The 20,875-nt window shown below is 41.5% G+C and overlaps 1 protein-coding gene across 1 annotated transcript; it reads left to right on the top strand.

The window, feature by feature from the left end:
• The first annotated feature begins 1,234 nt into the window (after positions 1–1,234).
• On the top strand, positions 1,235–12,490 carry LOC115040772 (neuronal acetylcholine receptor subunit beta-2-like). Its single transcript, XM_029497797.1, has 8 exons — positions 1,235–1,511; positions 5,202–5,347; positions 7,062–7,106; positions 7,199–7,308; positions 8,116–8,642; positions 9,209–9,699; positions 10,444–10,589; positions 11,806–12,490. The coding sequence occupies exons 1-8, from the start codon at positions 1,466–1,468 to the stop codon at positions 11,819–11,821; spliced, it is 1,527 nt and encodes a 508-aa protein (XP_029353657.1). The 5' UTR covers positions 1,235–1,465; the 3' UTR covers positions 11,822–12,490.
• The last annotated feature ends 8,385 nt before the right edge of the window (positions 12,491–20,875 follow it).

Genomic DNA, 20,875 nt, shown 5'->3' with positions numbered 1-20,875 from the left:
TTGAACACTCTGTTGTTTATTATGGATGCCCATTTAGCTGCTCCAATGATAGCAGCTGATCTTCCCGAAGTCCACATTCAACAAAAGACAATAAGACACTACAAGAACAAGAAGACAGTAAAATGTTTTAAAGAAAATCTACATTCAACAAGAGACAATGGGACTATTCATCTATAAAGCTTTAGCATAAACAAGAAGATTTACAATTTGTTTCTTCAGTGAGAGACAGACGAATGATTTAAAAATTATGTATATAAAAAAAAAAACCCAACATACAGCAGGCAGTGTCTGCCTTCCCTACTTTTCCCAGATGTTATCCACGAGGTCAAAGTTCAAAGAGTGGGTCAGTGCCAAGCAGAGCTGTGTGGTCATTTATGCGGCTCCTACTAACAGGTTAGCTTCTCTTCCTGGGCTCCACGGAAAAGACAAACACTTAGAAAGTGTGTTCTCAGTTTATAAAGAACTGCTGGGATGAATATGAGACAAAATGAAACCTAATGTGAAATGTAATGAGGACGCAGTCAATCAACCAATGCATCCATAACTGACCAGTCCACAATTACAACATAGACCGATAGACTTCATCACATGGAGCTGAGTGAAGCTGTCCCTTGGTAACCAGTAACCAGTAACCAGTAACCAGTAACCAGTAGCCTGGTGTTCACTCAGGGGAGCAGAGGCCACTGACGGGCAGATGAGTCCAACCTCCAGCTCCAGCCCTCCCCCCACTCCACTCCACCTCCCCCTCCCGCCTCTCCTCACATTCAGACTTCCATGTGAAGAAGCTCTTGTCTTGTCTTGTCCGTGGACTGTAACTGGAGGTGGTTTGCTCTGAGGAGGACTTGGAGCTGCGCCACTTTGTCTTTGCGCACTCCAACTTGTCTGAGCTTCAGTCAGAGGACGGCGAACTTGGCGCAGGTGATCTCTGGCTCTTTCATTGGAGCAGAGAGGGAAGTTGGACCTGGTTTCTTTTTTTTTCTTCCTTTCTTTTCTTTCTTTTCTTTCTTTCTCTCTCTCTCTCTTTTGACTCAGTTGAACAGTTGGATAGTTGTTTTTTTTTTTTTTTTTGAATGTCACCGCGGCTGGTTTGTGACTGAGACAGCGACGAAACATCTGGAGTCGATCTCTTATACCAATAGGCAAAAAAAAAAAAAAAAAAAGCAGCCAACATGGTGACTGAGGTAAATAAACACTCAATGCCGATAAGCTCTCTGTTACAATAGCCAGAAGTTTCTTCGTGCGTCTTCTGCGCTCCTCGAGATCTGAGCCGAGCGAGCGCAGCGGAGGAGGGACGCAGGAGAGAGAAGGTCCCTCTGCTGTGGCACAACGGAATCTAAACACTGAGGATTTCTCCTCTCACACACGCACACACGTACACACACAGTTTACACACACAAACCTCTTCTTTTTCTGTGGAGGACCACCCGGCAAAAGTACTGTGTTGGTCCAGGGAAGAAGAAAGGAGATGACTACCAACACTCTCCTCCTGCTCCTCATCCTCTCTCTCACAAGTAAGTTGTTTCATTTTCCTAATTTGTGTGTGTGTGTTCCCGTGATGAATGATATAATGCAAAAAGATAAAATGGATAAAAGTTTCCTCTAATATTTTCTGAGCTTTAATCAGTTTCTGGTCTCTTTCTCTCTCTCTCACACACACACACACACACACACACACACACACACACACACACACACTGCCCCTCTGGGGGTCAGCAGTGGGCTGCTATAACCTGCTGTGAGGGAAAGCTGCCCTGAAGGCGGTGGTGTCCTGTAGATGATCCTGCAGCTAACATTTAAAGGTTTCACTACAGAATTTGATTTGATTGATTTTTATTCCGAACCCCTCTTTGCTTTGAGCAGACAGCCTGAGGGAACTTGCCTCATTTGTCTTGTCAGTTTATGTTTTTTGTATTCCTAGTTAATCAGAATGACATGAAATAAGATATGAACCAATTATAGCATAATCCTGATCATTTATAGGGTACATCATTGTGTATCTGACCCTTTTAAAACTTTAATATGGTTTCAAAGTCTTCTCCATATAATTATGTTAAACTAGATAAACACTTCACTGCAGTTGGCATTGCATACTCATAACAAGCAAGTCACTATGTGTAATTTGTGTCTTTCTTGTGTCTTTGTAAATTCTTCCTCAGGCGGCTCAAATTAGTAGAAATAATATGAAAGGCACAGCTGTATATGGAGAGCATGACCTCGAGTGTGGCTTAGTTTCCTTAGTTTTTGGTATTTACGTTTTTCCCTCATATTGTTTTTGTAAAAATAACTGAACAACTGTGTTTCCTGTGTCTTTGAGTTTTTCACAATCCTCATGTCAACTCAGACAAAAGGTTTTAAAAACTGTGTGATGTCCACACTCTTAAAAATACACGGAAGTAAAAGCCGATTTTTGAATAATTTACAAAGAGCTATTTTGTCTATCACAAAGAAAGAACTGTCTCTTCTGGGACAAAAGCTTGAATATCTGCTTCCTTTTATTAACCCGACCCTGTGTTTCACGCACTGTTGAGTTTTCTGTCCTTTAACCATGAACTAAAGCTCATAGGTTAGGATTTAGCTTTAGCTGGTTGGGCTTTAAAAAACTAAAATTAACAAGGCGAAAAACTAAATCAGCGCCACCGTGCTTGAATCTGCTTTACAAAAACAACTGGACTCAGCTGACAAAGATCAGGTATGTCAGGCAGCATAGTCGGGTATTATTCTGTGGCATCCATCAAGGCAAAGATACCCGCGCGTCCAGGTCTAAATTATTTAAATGAAGTCATTTTGCAATTCTATGTGTCTTCCACCATGTTGTTGTGGGTGTTTGTGTTTCCCTGAAGGCCTGGTGATTTGACCAGGCTTTGCACTGTGTTGTGATGTTTGACGGCCCTCTTCAGTGACAGCCTCATCATGTCCAGTGGATCTGTCAAAAAATGTTAACAATTCATTGTGCAGAATTCACATTACAGCATCAGGACACCGCAGCTTTAGATGACAGTGCACACATCCTGGATTTACAGGCAGGAATTATGGGAATATATCAGCACTAACTCATCCCACCACTACAAGTAGGTTTGGAGTTTCTTGTTTGTCATGTTAGAGGCAGAAGAGCACGTTTCCACTTCACCTGGTGGTTAAAATTACAGATGACTGATTTAGCCTCCATAGAGAGTGGAATTATTCTTTTGTACTATTCCTTTGACAACATTTTCCACTGACTGCATGCAATTTTTGCACTTCCACTTCCTCTGTCCTGATGTTCTTTGAAAGGGTTTTTTTGGTTTGATTCCTTAAATAATGTATGTGGTTAATGTGGTTAAGCTTTTATGGGAGTTAAAATAATGCTACACGAGACTGAAGAACTTGTTGGGGCCATTGAACATCACCACACCAGACATGAAAGCTGATTTACTGCCAAATCAACAAATCAAAAGAGAGGAGACTCTCTTCCTATGAGATGAAGATGAAGTAAACTCCAACTGGATCAGGTTAGGAGATGCTGAGGTCAAGTGACTGTGGTGTGCCCTTTACTGCCTAAAATTACCTTTTTACTTCCGAAGACTGTATTTAGACTTCAGATATAATAAAGCGTTGTTCATTTATGAAAAACTACCTTGTGAAAGCATAAAAACAAACATTGTTTTTCACATTTGCTAACTTCTGAGTTCACCCTCAAACTGTAACTACCGGCTAATACAAAACTAGGCAAAGAGGTAGAATGTTTATGGAGCCTTCGTTTTCTGTTGGTTTGATACCTGCAGTAAGGTTATACTCCTGTTAGCAATTTATGGTTACAATTTAAACAATTTATGCCTGCTGGCAATTTAGAGTCCCCAATCAAGTGAAACATGATGTCTTTGGACGGTGGGAGGAAACCCACGCAGGCACGGGGAGAACATGTGACCTTCTTATTGTGGGTCAACAGCGCTAACCCCTAAGCCACCGTGCTGCCCTCAGAAGAAACAACTCACAAAGTAGCATGGGTGACACCAGCTCGGATTTGCAGCAGGACACTCCTTCCATGAAAGGGTTACCAAATGTCCTTTAAAATAAAGACCCGTCCTGCATTTGAAAATTAAAAGATGTGTTCCTTATTAAACTGATAAAGGACGCACTTTCTCCCATTAAAAAAAAAAAAAAAATCCATGTTTATATGGATGCCTTTGATATACAACATATTACAAAGTTATTCATTTAATTATTACTTGTATTAATATAACAAAACACACTGCCGCTTCAAATGAAAGTTAAATGTGATGAAGGCTCCAATAATCAGGTTAACCTTCAATTAAAGCATTGTCTTTCTTATGCACAAATAGATTTTTTGGGCTATTAATTGCAAAGCTTGTATCCTCAGCGATGATTAAGAAAATGATCTTCAGACTGCAGTGACCTCTCAGTGAGGTGCAGTAGACTGTCTTTGCTCTTCTCTTTCCAAACAGCTGAAAACATCGACTTGGGTTAACTTGGGTGTTGTTGACAAGAGAGCATTTCGTGCTCACTCAGCCTTCCCGGCATGTAATCTTACAAAAACAGACAATTCATGTGGCGCAGAGAGGGTGAAGCAGTCCAAATATTAAACGCTCTCTGCACTGTTGTCAGTTTGTTTGACAATGTAGACATAATGGCTGCGGACGCCAAGAGAGTGGGTCAAAAGCAATTTGTTTCTGACTTATTCATACGATCACTTTTACATAACCAATAATTTAGGGCTGAGGAAACACAAAGCTTGAGGGATCCTCTCACAGGGATGGATGCATGACTGAATTTTTGTTTGTTCTTTTGCTCTAAAACCCTGCAGTAAAGCATGAGACTGCAAGACACACACACACACACACTGTGAACACATGATTCAGCCTTGATACCCTTTGGTAAATTTACTTCATTTACAGCCAACTTGTTTATTGTTCATCATTCACGATGGCACTGGACTGAAAACATACTGTGACAGAGAGAATATCAAGCTTGGAGCTTCAGCAAATGCACAGAACATGGTGACATTTTTGTATTCAATGTTACACTAAAAGGGACACGCAATACCCCTTCAACCATACTTTGCGGTTGGCTGCCAAAAAAAACATGTGACATTTATTTACTTTGGACATTCATGTTTGGCTTACTGTCACCTGAACCAGTACAGCTGAATGTTTAAAGACCTTTCAGTTTGAACGTGTTTTTAAACTCTTGTGTTTTTCTTGTAGGCAGCAGGGCAGAGAATGCAGAGGAGCGGCTGGTGAACTACTTGTTGGGTCCAGAGCGGTACAATAAACTGATCAGACCAGCAGTCAACAAGAGCCAGCAGGTCACCATCTCCATACAGGTGTCTCTGTCTCAGCTTATCAGTGTGGTGAGTATACTGAAACGCAAAAAATAAAAAAATAAAATGTTCATGCGCACAAACAAAACGGGCTGACAGTTTGATTTGATGATTAAAAACAGGGATGGTTGGTTTGTTAGATATAAGAGTTTTAATACCTCTAATATAACAGTGCCCATGTTTTATCTTTGGAAAAGCTCTACCCACATGGAGTTCACCTCAGGACCTTTTCTTGTTTTCTTTTGTTTTGTTATGTCACCTGGACCCGACAACTTGGATTTCCATCTTTTAAAGCCTCCAGCAAGTCTTGTCTTTTAGTATGCCACGCCATCGTCAGCATGCAGGTTTCCTATTCACACCTTGCGACACCTTTTTGTATAAACTAAAAACAAACGTCTTAGACTTGGCATGGTGGCTGTCATGAACCCTACAGATACTATAGCTGACATGCTTTATTGATATGCTCCCTACACGTCATGTTAATTAAAGTTGGACACTTGATGTTGGTGATGTAGGTTGGAGACATTGTGTAAATCCAAGCACTGCTCCGACCAACAGGCCTTTCTTACTGCACATATTTTCTCTGTCAGAAAAGTACAAGCAATCATGTTAACTCGTATTTAATTAGTGATTACCTGCTCTAGAAGCTTTTCGCTCGAACAGGAAGCTGACCGAACGGTACGGGAAAAAGTAGAAAATGAATAAACTCAAAATCACTCTTAGAGAAAACAATCTGTTACAAAATGAGCAGCAAAAGTAGCAACACAAATCCCAATGCTAAGCTTGACACAAAGATCAAAGCATCATCATAAGTCAGGAAACTAGAGAAGGCGAAGGACATGGAAGAACTGTGAGATGGCTTAGTTCTACGCTATGAGACACACACAAGGTAATGGGGAACAGGGGAACACATCGACAATCAGACTGGCACAAGAGGAAAGACAAGAAAACACAAACACAAAGAAAGTAGGAATTTCAAAATAATACAGGAGTTTCAGGACATAACAGAACCCGCTTTCAATCATGGCTTCGGGCTCCGCTCTCAGGCTTCTGTCCTGCCGACTCTCTGCCCATTCTAAAACCTTTCCTGTGCTCCAGTCCACATTGTGTGGGATTGTGTTATAGTAACTATGGATTTTAAGATTATGTAGGTTTTTGAAATATTGACGGCAGTCTGTTATTCAGCGTTTGCCATGAACTCTGTAAACTAACATGCTTTAATACCCAATAGCAAAGGCTTTTCCAGCTTGTGGAGTGCCGTTGTGCCAACAAACAAGATGTAAACAAACTGTAGAAATATAGAAAATACAGGAAAGGAATTTGAGGTTGAGCTTCTCAGTTAAGTGACGGTGTTCATGAGAAAGTGTAGTTTTATTTTCAACATTCATGAAAACTCTAGCAGCTTGGATCCAAAAATCAGACGGAAATTTTACATTTTGTGGAAACGTAGAGTCCGGATCTGTGACTGTAGCCATACACTGTTACAATTATTATTTTTAAACCTATCATTATTATGAACTCTGCCAATCTGCCGATCACGAGTAATGATAGACGAGCAAAAGTAAAGTATCGGCCAAAAGTAATAAGTAAAGTACAGACACTCAAAAACTGTACTTAAGTACAGTACTCAAGTAAATTTACTTCATTAGTGTCCACCCCTGCCTGTTACAAAACAACATCATCACACATTGTTAAGTAAAATATTACAGCAAGGTCTGACGAGTTCACTGATGCTTTCTTGCAGAACGAGAGAGAGCAAATAATGACGACCAACTTATGGCTGTGTCAGGTAAAGTGTGATCTTGTAACTGCTGAATGCACAATGTGTATAGTATGCGTGTCTTTAGTTAGTAATGGCTTTTATGGATCCCCTCTCATAAGGAATGGAATGATTACAGGCTGAGATGGGACCCCGACAAATACGAAGGCATCAAGAAACTTCGAATACCCTCTAAACACATCTGGCTTCCTGACATAGTACTCTACAACAAGTAAGTACACGCACAAAGGGAAGACAAATGTGTCAGTATTTGATGTAGACAATGTGGTTCTATTACTCTACCTTACAATCAGTGCAACAGAAAAGTATGAATACATTGACGGCTTGTTTGCATTTGACCTTGTGTTAATAGATTGCTGTATTTGAGCTATTAAAGGAGTTTCAGTATGTCATTCTGTGGCATTAAGAGGTTTTTCAGCATTAATATTCACGCTCTGCAAGAGGAAATTGACAAAAATAAGACTGGTTTTCTACAGGGAAAAATGTTCTGCCTTTTTTCCTTTAATTTTTGGAAACATGTTTTTGGTGAAGTGCAGGGGATTAGTGAATAATTTCTTTATTATCACCTCAGTCAATCATTAGGGAGGACTTGGTTTTTTCTGAATGCTAATCGCTACAGTGATGGGTGGAAAGGGACTTTAGTGCTCAGATATTTCATTTTTAAATGCATAATTTGACATTTCGGTGAATGTTCTTATTCACTTTCTGGCTGAGGGTTTAATGAGAAGATTGATGCCATTCTCACATTCGTCTGTTTTATACGTAGCTTAAGCCAGGAGATTAAAATAGCTTTGTTTGACCAGAAGCAGAAGTAGACTGATAATCTGAAGGTGAAAAAAATCCATGTTGCTCACTGACTAGCATGTTATGAAGATTTGGAGTTTATCTGTAGTTTCCTATCTGTAGCCGTAGGTTTAGCAAAAAGTGTCAGTGGCATTAGTCTGAACAGGAAAGCTGATAAAGCTAATACATTGCAGTTGATTAGATTCTCTTAATCCCCCATCTTTTCCAAACGCAGTGCAGATGGTGTCTACGAGGTTTCCTTCTATTGCAACGCTGTTGTCTCCAATACAGGGGACATTTTTTGGCTCCCCCCTGCAATCTACAAGTCGGCCTGTGCCATCGAGGTGCAGAACTTCCCTTTCGACCAGCAGAACTGCACCCTCAAGTTCCGCTCCTGGACCTACGACCACACAGAGTTGGACCTGATCCTCACCAGTGACTTTGCCAGTCGCGACGACTTCACACCCAGCGGAGAGTGGGACATTGTGTCGCTCCCGGCACGCAAAAATGAGGACCCCAATGACATTACCTACCTGGATATTACCTTTGATTTTGTGATCAAGAGAAAACCTCTTTTTTACACCATTAACCTGATTATCCCCTGTGTGCTGATCACCTCGCTGGCCATCTTGGTTTTCTACCTGCCGTCAGACTGTGGGGAAAAGATGACGCTGTGTATCTCCGTGCTGCTGGCCCTCACTGTGTTCCTGCTGCTGATATCAAAGATAGTGCCACCCACCTCTCTGGCAGTGCCACTCATTGGTCAGTCAAATTTATCTCTGTTTTTGTGCATCTGTGTCAAAAAATGTGAAATTAAACTGTGCTTAAATTATACTTTATTAATTCAATAAGAAGAATGTAACCTTGAACCCAAAAATATGTTGAGGCCTTAAGCTAAGTCCTTGCAGAACCTCTCAGGGACCACTACGGTGCTCAACAGGTCATGGTCAAGGTCAAGGTCTACTGTTCAACAAAGCTTGTAAAATAATTTATCTAAGGTGGTGTTAGAAGCATCAGAATATCTTTCTAATTTTGTCTTTACACATCGTCTATTTCAACTGCTTCACTGCTTCTTTGCAGCTTTGTTCAGCTTTGTTTGCCTAAAGGTCACAAAATTTCTTTGATAGTTTTTTTTTTTTTTTTTGAATGTCCAATGTGCTAAGCTGTCAACACTTTGCTCATTCATTTTGGAAAAACACCGACCAAAAAAACAATTAGAACCTCTAGAATGAATTAGCACTAATTACTATATTTTAGTGGAAGTGAAAAAAACATTTTTGGTAACATTGGAACTGAAGCTTATCTCGTTGGTTCTCTCAACTTCTTAGGTAAATACCTGATGTTTACCATGGTGTTGGTTACTTTCTCCATCGTAAGCACCGTCTGTGTCCTCAACGTGCACCACCGCTCCCCATCCACCCATCACATGCCTGAGTGGGTCAAACGTCTCTTCTTAGTCCAACTACCCACCTTCCTGCTCATGAGGCGTCCAGGTTCTTCCAACATCCGTGATAAACTCCGCAGGAAATTTGCCAACCAGAGTATCACTGGGAAGGCCAACTCCCACAGCTTTCCAGAGAAGAGGCAGTACTCCAACATCAGGCTTGACGGAATCCGAACAGACACCGACTCTGTCTATGTGAATGAGGACTTTGCCCAAAAGTTTTGCTGGAAGGTTGGTGACCTCCCCGAGGGAGGTGGTGGGTTTTCAGACTTCCGGAGGCCATTGGCTGCTCAGTGGGATGCAGATCTGGAGGAAGCAGTGGATGGAGTGAAATACATCGCTGAACACATGAAGACAGAGGACGATGATGACGGGGTGAGAAGATAAAGATATATGAATAGACTTATGTATCTGTGATAGGTAGGCACAGATAGTAGCAAGGAATAAGAAATAGGAAAAAGGGAATACACTGTTGTCTACCACCCCCCCGCCCCCTTCACGCTTTTTTAAATTGCTTATGGAGAAAAGACAAGACACACAGAGGCAGATTATGGAGATGGCAACAGGAAAGAATAAGAAGATTACAGGAAAAGAAGATGTTATCGAGGCAGGATGCGATGTGGTACATGCTACGTCTTAAATCATTTGGTATTTCTTTTGCTTTCCTGCTGCATTATTCCAAACTGTCAATCAGCTCTCTTACTCTGAAAACATCTGCTATCCTCAGTGAACCTTGTATGCCCTAACACACATATAAACACACAATGTGACACCAAAGAAGCCCCGAGCCTCTAAACTTCTGCAAATTTTCCCTCACTTAATAAATATTACAGGCAACTTCTGCAGGTGTAATTGCTCGTGGCAGGTTTCTCGTGGAGCCTACTCTCTTCCTCTCAGCATCATGCAGCTGCAGTGTAGTTAAAAATATAGCCTGATACGCATTTGGTGTGCTGGAAGCTTCAGCGCTACGGAAGCAGCTAATGAACAGCAGTTAATGAAGCCTTTCTCAAAGGTCTTCTCCTTTAACCAGAAGTAAAACTCACTGTTTCCCTGACCTCCTGCTCCCACACAGACCATTATAGTTTTAACAACCTGTTAAACTTGTTGGTTTGGTTGCAGATCATAGAGGACTGGAAGTACGTCGCCATGGTGATAGACCGCCTCTTCCTCTGGATCTTCATCCTGGTGTGTGTGGTGGGGACACTGGGACTCTTTATGCAACCGCTGTTCCAGAGCTACAACACACCCGCTGCTGATGATGCTGAGTGAGTAACACACCAAAGTACACACCTTACAGTTCGACAAAGACTTGTCTAAGGCTTAGATAATGTTGGACACATGGCAAATGGATTGAACTAATGCAAACTGTACATTTTGTATGGCGACAGAGAAGATGAGGAGAAGTGTTTCATGAGTAGAATTGTACAGTTCTCTATGCCATCCATTCAGATGTCTCCCAAATAAGTCAAAGTCACGACAAACTGTGACTCCACTCACAAATCCATTAAGCATCAGCTCTATGGATTGTTCAATCCTAATTCACCATCAAGGGAGTTTTTTGATAGAGGACTTAACATTGAGCTCCCTGGTTAAAAAACACCTTCTCGCACACTCAGGGTAGGGGCAGGCATGATTGTATATAAGGTTTGGTCATTGGCCATTTGTTCTATGCTGCTTTTCATAAAACATTGTGGAATACTTTAGTCACACATTTTACATGATGCATTCAGTGGACTGGCTCCACTGGATTCATTCGACCCATAGACTTTGCAAAAGTGGAAGTAGGTTTTGGATTTGAAAAGTGAAGCCAGTGCTTAACTGGAGCATTTGTTGTGGACTTTGTATTGTAGTCTATGGAAAAAATGTCCCACCTTCTCATTTAGTTTATTAGCTCAGAAAATGTTTTTCAAATTAGTTTATGGCCCCGGTCTCTAGTTTTAAATATTCAACAAGACAGCATGCTGTGCAGTTTTTTTAAACGATGGTCACATTTAGAGGAAAACAGAGAATAAAGCATTAGAGTGTGTCTGCACACAGCGACCTAACTGACAATCCAGATAGAGTGCAGTGTCGGCACCACCTTCTCCTCCAAATATGGTTTCTTCCACATGAAAAACCATAAGGCTTCCTCTTGATTTGAACATAGCCATGCTTTCATTTTAGACAGTGTAGAGAACTGGCTCTGAATTTGAGGGAACTGGGGAACTTGCAGCTGCTTGTAATACAGCTCAGTTAGCACTCACAGACTTTGTGCTAATGACCACTCAAAGCTGCACAGGGAAAATATTACATTGGTTGGCAGTTCTGTTCATACAAGGTGACTTCTGAAACATAGAGCTTGACAATCCTGGACATAAGTGCTGTAAAACCACATTAGGCCACCTTAGTCAAATGAGCAGGATATGAAACGAACTACTAATAATAGGAGTACAGACACAGGGTGATATCAGTTATATTCATATTGTCCTTTTCTTTTTATAGGTATGAAGATTTTTAGGACTTTAGTGGCTTATCAAAGGCAACAATTCAAAACCCAACCTTCATAGTGACTTAAACTGAGAAGCTTCACCAGGTCTGACTCTAAACCGACTGTGCTTGTTGGACACAACCAGCCCGGTCACTGCAGCAGTGGACCTCAAACAAAAACAAACTGGACCCTTTTCGTGTTTTGACTGCATGGTTTTTATTTTTTTCTGGGCTATTCGTCAATTGAAGCTCCATGGTCACTGCAGGCACGACAATCTTCAGCTACTTTTTAAACCGCAACGTCCATGGAAATGATGTGATAGTTGAGCAATCATCAAGCTTGTGCACAGATTTTGACACATCATACTTGCAGAGTATTCCCCCTGTGTTATACTCTCACAGTGCACAGAATAAACCACAAGCCACAAAATTGCTGAAGAGTTCCAGTAATCTCTTTTCCTATAAGAGCATGAGACCTGCTCTTCTCTGCAGTACTATTAATGTACAGACAACAAGATTTGCAGCCATTGTTCATATTAATAAAGTATATTGGATCATTTTTCTTTTTCCGCACTTCCCAAATGAAACTCTATTATATGGTAGGTTTTTTTTTCTCCTACTAACATTTTTTCTTCATAAAAATATCAATGCACAATGTTTCTCATCTCAGCTGTTTATCTTGTTCAGCTTCAGAGCTTTGTGCCTCATCGCCACCATCCATCTCCCCAGTAACTTGTTGTAATTGTTAATGCCCTGTCTCATTTTGAAGAATGTCTATTCTTCCCTCCCTTTCTCTTTGTCTTCCTCTCACTGACTTGATTACTTTTGTATTTCCTCTCAAGATGGCTCAAAAGAAACATGTGCTTTAATGGAGAAATTAAAACATGGAGGTGAAAGATGTGAAAAGTGATTCCGTAATAGTAGATACTCAAGTACACAACCACAAGTTGTTTTGTTGTTTTTTTTTTCTATTTTGGAATGGAGTATCTCTCTGACAGCCCTCACTTTTATAACTGCCTTAGACTTTTTCCTGGCAGATAACAAGTGAACTACAGCAGCATCAGGCTACACATTGATCCTTATGCTCACATTGACTATATTCTATAACAATATGTTGAATAAAGAACTGGGGATTTTATGTGCGGCCTTTGGTTTTCCCTTTCTTTCTAAGTAGACATGTCAAAGAAGGAAAAACACATTTTTTATAATAAAATCACTGACTCAACTGCTTTGATTAAGTCCTTAAAAAAGTTATTGCCTCAGGGAGGAAATATAGTTCAACCTCTGTCACAGTTCGGGGAAAAGATGGAGGAACTGTTTGCGGAAAAGAAAGCAGTCTGTGGCTTTGCTGGATGAGATAACTGACACTCTGCAAACACTGAGGCTGAGTCCTGACAGTGTGGGATAAAAGAAGATGTTCAGTATGTAGAACAGGGCAGACAGTCAGCAGAAAGCCGTATCAGTATTTTTATACTTTACAAATATAATGACACTAATGTGACATCGATGCCACGCATTTTATGGCCTGAAATATATTTTGAACATTAGATCAAACAGATAGGGAAAGCATTGAAGCAGTTGTGTCTGTGAGTGGCCTCTTGAATGTGTGTAATGGCTGCTCTGTCTCTGAAAAAAATATTCAGATGGGAAACACTTTGTCCTGTGTAAAATTTGACTGTTATTCATTTATAACATACAATTAACTGGTGACAATTTCAGGAGATAATTTTTTTTGTGAGTGAAAACACACATATAACACACACAGACACACACACTCCTTTGGCCTTGAGACAAAACCCTTTTACAGCCACTGTTGTCAGTAAATCCATGTGAAGTGGAAAAAGGTTGAATCCACATGCAGTGTCACGTCCTGTTAACGGGCATTCTGGTTATGTGTGTCTGTGTGTGTCCGTGTGTGTCTGTGAGTGTCTTTACTCAGCCCAACAAAAGGAAATGCGTTCGACAGCCTTAATGGCTTTTTTCCACTGAGGGAGTGTGTGTGTGTCTGAACTCCATCTGCCAACAGAAAGGTAACACCAGGTGAAAATAACATCACCTTCCAACTGTCAGCAGTTTGTGAAGACAGAGCACATTGTTACTTTTTATGTACCTTTGCATGAATGGACACACACACACACACACGTAACAGACTATGATAAGATTTAACTGACCCAAATCCTTTAACTCAGCAAAAGTGAAGCACTGATTCCTGAAGTCAGCACATCTGCAAAAATACTATTTGGCTCAGCTGTGGTGGACAGTTATTGACACAGAACATATTTATAGAGAACCCCTTCCCCCATTTGTGTCTGTGTGTGTGTGATATTTATCACATGTCCCGCCTTATCAATATGAGGTTGACTGGAGCATAAAGGTGACAGATGCGATGCTGGTGTGTCTGGGGGAAAGGAAGAGCAGGAAAGAGCAGGCCAGCTGTCACACTGTTATATCACAACGTGTAATGTCATGTTGTTGTGTTCAACTTAGCTAAACACATCAGGAAGCCGGTAATCCGATGAAATAACTGGAAACACGAGGTACCTCTGAAGTGTTGTGCTCACATAATATTTCACTGTAGCTGTAATACACATAAACGGTTACTCTGGGTTGCTGTAATGCTGAGAACACCAATACTCTCATTTCCACGAAAATCAAAGTGAGCTTTGCCAATTTCTTTTGTTTCGTAATGCAAATAATTATTGATCGCAAATTAGGAAAATGCATTGTCACAGTGATTTACCTTTAAGCAAGGCCGTGCCCCTGTAGGCAACAGAAGGCCCATATAGGGATAAAGAAAGAATAAAAAATTTGGATTTCATCAAATGGCAGCGCAGTGGTGAGCACTGTCGCCCCACAAAAAGAAGGTCGTGGGTTCGGTTCCCGGCTTGGGTCCTTTCTTTGTGAAGCTTGCATGTTCTCCTCGTGTCTGTGTGGGTTTCCTCCCACCATCCAAAGACATCATGTTTGGGTTAATTGGTGACTGTAAATTGTCAGTAGGTGTGAGTGGTTGTTGGTTTCTGTCTGTCGGATGGATTTCATCTGTGTGTTACCGTGAGCTGTAACATGGACTGGGATTGTAGAAATTGCTGAAATAATGACTGAAAGGAAAAACTAAATCTGTGGCCTGTTCAAGTAGATAACAAGAAGCCTTTTCTAAGCAGCTAAAAGAATAGCTAAAAATCTTTTATTATTTTATTGGTTAAAAATAGAATGTATAGGGTTAAAATTGTTTTACCAATTTTATAAATGGATACAATTATTATTGCTAGTCACATATTCTGCCAGACAAACCATTTGCCCATGATTTATTTTGGCTACATGAAAAATTAATGTTTGTTAATCATGAATTATTGTGTTATAATATTTATGTGACATGAATGAGCTTTTATTGTGCTGAGCTGTTTAAAAGTTAACCAAAACAATACGATGAGTCATTGCTTTTACTTGTTTGCCTGCTGCGACTGTCGCAGCACTTTTCCAGGACAGTACTTTGTAACTCATCTCCACCCAGCACTCATCCCACCTCTGCTGGTGGAGCTGGTCTCAGCTGTCCCGCAACCACTTTTCAGCAGATTTTGTCTCTGGGGTGTGTCTAGCCTAGTTTCTAGTTTCTCTCCGTGGGGGGGGGTCTGGTCTAGACTGTAGTCTCTGGGGGAGGTCCGGTCTAGTCTCTAGTCTCTGGGGGAGGTCCGGTCTGGTCTCTAGTCTCTGGGGGAGGTCCGGTCTGGTCTCTAGTCTCTGGGGGAGGTCCGGTCTAGTCTCTAGTCTCTGGGGGAGGTCCGGTCTGGTCTCTAGTCTGGCCCACACTGGACGGGAAAACTAGAAATTAAAAATATTGTGTGAAGGCGTCTCTTGTCACTCTCGGTGTGCACAAAACACAAACAAATGCCCCAAAGCCGCTGTGTGGTAGGGTGCAATACTGAACGGGTGAAGAACCCTGATTTAAGTTTCTAGAAGCTGTCAAACTGAAAAAAGTAGCCTCTAAGACGATAGGCACCGTCAGTCGTAGTTGGCTGGTTTATGGTGGAAGTTATTTTTAACTCTGAGTTAAGGTTGCTCAATTGGCAAGGCTAACTCTAGGAGCTGAAGCTAACCAAGGTTAACGTACATTGACCCAACTACGTTCTAATTTACGTTCAGATTTGAAACATTTGGGTTATAAAAAGCTATTTTAAAATGATGATGTAGTAGTGGGAACCTTCAACACACTCAGGTCTGTTTCGTGGTGGGAAATCTGGCTCTCTGCTTTGCTGAAGTTTGTTCTCCTGAATGGGCAGCAGCCATCCAGAGGGCTCGTTTTGCTCCATCTATCCGTACTGGTGCCTGAAGGCGAAAACATTACTGCACCTCCACATGCACTCCAGCAGACCTGGACACCTGCCCAACTCCATCTCTGTGGCCCTTTCCTGTCTTTATTAACCTCCATTCCTCTAACCCTTCTTCCATATCCTTCCATTATTCCCTTCTCTCTCTACCCCCCCCTTTCCACTCTTTTTTAAATCGTTTGTGGAGAAATGGGAACTAAAAATACACCGGTGATAAACCCAATTATCTTTCCTTCTTCACGCTACGCGCCCAAATAGCTTGGAAGAGGGGACAGGCTGTGTGCCAGATACCAGCGTTTGTGTTCCTCCAGCTGTGTGTGTTGTGCTATTCAGTGAATTCTTTGTGCGGTTGCTACCTGTGTGGAGAAAACAGCATCCCTGCCTAGGAAATGGAACTACCTGACACAGTCAGAATCAATAGTGTTGGACTGGAGAGGAGCTGTGTATTCTTCAGCACAGAGCGAAATTGGCTGGGAGCAAACCAGCAGAGGTAAAGTTGCACAAAGCAGCAACAGACCTCTCTCGGATGACTCTCTGACTTTTTTGGGGGGTTTCACTGCGCCTTTGTGACTCCTCTAGATATCGCCCACTAAGCATGATGGCTTAAGTCAGCTTGTCTCCATGGATAACCTGCTTTCAGCTGCACATGATATTTGATCGCTCTGCACGTCAGCTGGTTGTGCCAGTGTGCGCTTGTCTTTGTCCATCCTGTTGGCTGGAGATGACCCAAGAGGACATCGGCACAGAAACGCTGTGCTGAGAAATTAATTTGAGATGAAAAATAAATGCACAACTTTTCTTTTAAGAGCTTTTACCCGTTCGAATAATTGCACAATCCCCACAACACTGATGCACCATTGTTGGCAGGTTACTTTTAATTGTGGCTTTTGAGTTACTTTTGGATAACAACCTCATGTAAAAAGAACCCCAGTGTTGACAGTAGATGTGAGCTCTAATTATCATCCCCTTTTCCCTTCTGCTGCCGCAGCAATGAATAAACGATACGCAGCTCTGTCGACAGTAATGAGTGCAATGCTCTTGGACAGCTCTTATGATGTACTAACAGAGGTTTTGAGCGTGTTTAAATATTCCTCTTGCCCACGGCTCAAGTGCATACGAGTGTCAGATACTCCTTTCCTCACTATCACAAGCTGTAACAGTCAATTTGTTGCCTGGTAAACTGCCACATTTATTCACATTTATACCCATCACTTTACAATGCCTGACCTCAAATCTCTTCATGCAGAGACCTGTGGAACTCAGTGAGTTGCCTGACTGTGTGTATATGCGTGTGCATGCTTGCTTTTGTGCTTTTTTTTTTTTTTTTTAAATAAACCTTTAAGAAGCTATTTGTAAATTTTGCTTCTGCTAAATACACAGTACTACCATTAACAGCTATTTATCTAAAAAAAAAAAAAAAGTTAGTTCCGTATCAAACTTCATTCCTCTATTCACTAAGAGCAATGGTAAGTCAAACCGTTGTACACTCTTAATCTGTCTGACCTTCTTCTCATGAAGTTAGCATGCTAACAAGCTAGCCCCAGGCTCATAATTTCCAGGACTGAATCATTGTAGCCTCTAACCTGCCCTGAAGGTGTAGCACTGCTCCAAGGCCATGACCCATTGTCTGCTAAAGGCATCAGTAGCTGAAGCAGCAACATTTATGCAGTAACATCCTTGGAGACAAAGTGGAAAATAGTCGTTTTTTTCCTGACTTAGAAACATTCATGTTCTGTAAAAAATTAATTCATGCCTATAAATTACAAGTTGGGATTCAGTTTTTTGGGAAACTGAAATATAATAACAGTCTTTCTTGTGAACACTTGTGAGAGAATCTTTTCTGCTGTTTTATTCGGAAATGAAATAGTGAGTTGCAGTAGGACGGCGTAGTGGTTAGCGCTTTTGCCCCACAATATCCTGGGGCCTTTTTTTTCAGTTTGCATGTTCTCCCCACGTCTGCATGGGTTTCCTGTGGGTATTCCAATTTCCTCTCACCATCCAAAGACGTCATGTTTGGGTTAACTGGGGACTCTAAATTGTCTGCAGGTCTGAGTGTGAGTGGTTGTCGGTCTCTGTCTGTCTCTGTGTGTTGGCCCTGTGATGGACTGGTGACCTGTCCAGGGTGACCCCGCCCCTCACCCAATGAGAGCTGGGATTGGCTCTAGCACTCCCGAAGACCCAGAAACAGATGAGTTGTAGAAAATGAATGAATGCATTATTTCAAAACCTCTCCAACTGCTAAAGGTGTTGTTCTTCCAGTCTGGGACGCTGCAGATGGCATGGCATGTGCTCTCAGCCACTCAACCACCACCACTCCTCTACAATGTCTTTCATTCTGGTGAATTTAGGGTTTTAAATATGATTTTAAGTGAAAAACTGGAGTCTTTGATTTATTGCAATTATACTCAGCATTAGTTATCCCATTTTTGGGCCAGGCTGTGTGACATTTTCCTTTTGCCTTGGGAAATTTGTTTCTGCTAAACCAGCATAAAGCCATCGAAGCATGAATGTCTGTGTTTTTCCTGTGTTCAGTTTTGGCTCCAGTGTAAAATGTGATTCCTGCGGCTGTATATATAGAGCGGGGCTAGACCAATTTCTCACTTCCTCTGTATAATATGAAAGAATTATTTGAAATTAAAACAAGAAGGAATGATCACTGTACAAAGGAGGCAGGTTGTCATTTAAAAATGGTCTTTGAACTTCATGAGAGGGAAACGTGATCTGACCAGAGATGGTCATGTGTCCACACGTGAGGCAGGGAATGGCTGGAAATGGGTCACAGGTTCTTTGTGGTCCAAAAAAGAGAAATAATGCCTTGCAGCGTATAAATGATTGGCTTAAACTCCAGCGTGTCAAGTTGCGATGAGATCAATGAGCTGGTGGAGTTTAGAGGTGGCAGGAAACAGCGTTTCTCACTTTGGAAGGTGTGCAAAAGGGGAGGATGTCAGCTTAATTAATTAAACTGCGATAAATCTGGGAAAAAAGGTCAATAGTGAATACATTGAGATGCATTTGCAGAAAATGACAATAAAAGCCACAAAATGGGATTGGACGCCATGAACACTTCTCTGTTATTACTTTGGAGCGTGTAGTTTGAAAAGCAATCCAATGCAAATTTTCTTTGAGTACATGCATCCTGTATTATTCTGAGATAAGGATGTCCAAAATGGAAAGATGAATGCATGGAGGCCAAAGGATCAAGCCAATACTGATAGAGACCTAAGACCAAACGCAGATGGCCTGCCACATCACTGGACCGGAACATATTACCCCTGCCCGGCAGCAGCTGGCTCCCTGTTAAAAGCCATATTGATTTTAAGATTCTGCTTCTCACTTTTGAAGACTCGCGTCTTCACATCCTCACACCTCTATATCGCACTGATCTGCTCTGCATCTGCACACCTGGCTGTTCTGTTAGATCGTTTTCTTCCATTAATCTCTCTGTACCTCCTGCCCATCTGACCACTGAGGACTTTAGAGCCATCAGTTGCCTCTTGAACTCACCTCCATCAGACATCTGCAATGTCGACGCTCTTCCTTCTTAAAAATCCCACATCAGAACACACCACTTCAGAAAATGCTGTTTCTGTTTGAGTCCAGCGCAAGTCACCTTCGCAATCACATGCATTTTTTGAAAATATATACATTTAAATGTATTTTGTATATTTACGTGGTATTACGGTTATGCAATGACACACATTCTGCTTTCAGAGTCAGAAAGACCATTTTTGTGTATTTGCAATAAATGTACCAATAAGCCTATTTGGGCAGTCAAAACTGTATCTTAATATTATCAAACAGCTGTGTTATGCATTACGTCTGCATTTGTCAGAATAGACGTTTGTTTTTGTTTTTTTTCCAGTGTGAATTCCTGCTCTAGCACTACTGGTCCTCTTCAAATTTTCACTCTTCTCTGTCCGTGTTGCATCTCTGACCTCCTTTCTCCACCAGACTATACTGGTATGTCTTTTCTCGCTACATAAGGAAGACATGATATCCCCCTCCATGCCTCCTGGAAGCTTCCAGAAGCTGCTCGTCACCTCCGCTCCATTAAACCCACCTCTGTGGGACAATCATACCAGAGAGAATTATAATGAAAAAAAAAAAGGTGGGCCATCCAGATTTCATTACTTGGGGTTGAAAATAAAAGCACTTCTCTCCCGGGGTCAGGGGATGTGGTGCAGATATGTGGATGTGAATAATTCAGGAGGGTCTAAAAGTTCTAGCGGGGAAGATGGATATTTTTATGTGTTGTGTTTCACTTAAGGCAGAAAGATGGCACCAGTGTACATAATATGAATCAGAGCAGGTAAAGAAGGGAAGGAAAGCTTAAGGTGGAACGGGAAGTGGAACTGAAGGAGGAGAAGGTGAAGAAAAAGAGAACAGAAAGAGAGGTATGAAGAAAGTTGGTGTATCCTTGAAATGACGAATGAAAGGAATAGAAGTGAAAGCGGAGAGATGACATTGGGGAGGGAAAAGAAGACAACACTAATGGCTTTTGGACACGGTGGATCCAGCTTTTACAAAAAAACATGAATTAAACATTGCCCAGGGCAGAGCAGCAGTGCATGCTATGGTGCATCACACTAAACAGTCCTGTCAGAAACATTGATTCTCACCTAGTTCCTCATCTAAACCTCTTGACTAATAAGGCTGGTGAAGACAAGCGTGTCGTGACGCCACACTGTGAGCTCAGTACTTGTCAGATGGTGACACCAGCAACAGCAAAAAGACATTATCCTCGTTGTGCTTATTCTGTT

The sequence above is a fragment of the Echeneis naucrates genome, chromosome 1 (genome assembly GCF_900963305.1).
Source record: "Echeneis naucrates chromosome 1, fEcheNa1.1, whole genome shotgun sequence".
Classification (NCBI taxonomy): Eukaryota; Metazoa; Chordata; class Actinopteri; order Carangiformes; family Echeneidae; genus Echeneis; species Echeneis naucrates.
This window is presented reverse-complemented; position numbering and strand designations above follow the sequence as displayed.

Excerpts from the sequence above, each read along its gene's own strand:
- LOC115040772 (XM_029497797.1), top strand. The coding sequence starts at position 1,466 with ATGACTACCAACACTCTCCTCCTGCTCCTCATCCTCTCTCTCACAA. Across the intron at positions 7,107-7,198 it reads CCAACTTATGGCTGTGTCAG|GAATGGAATGATTACAGGCT; the intron begins GTAAAGTGTGAT and ends CCCTCTCATAAG. Across the intron at positions 8,643-9,208 it reads TCTGGCAGTGCCACTCATTG|GTAAATACCTGATGTTTACC; the intron begins GTCAGTCAAATT and ends TCAACTTCTTAG.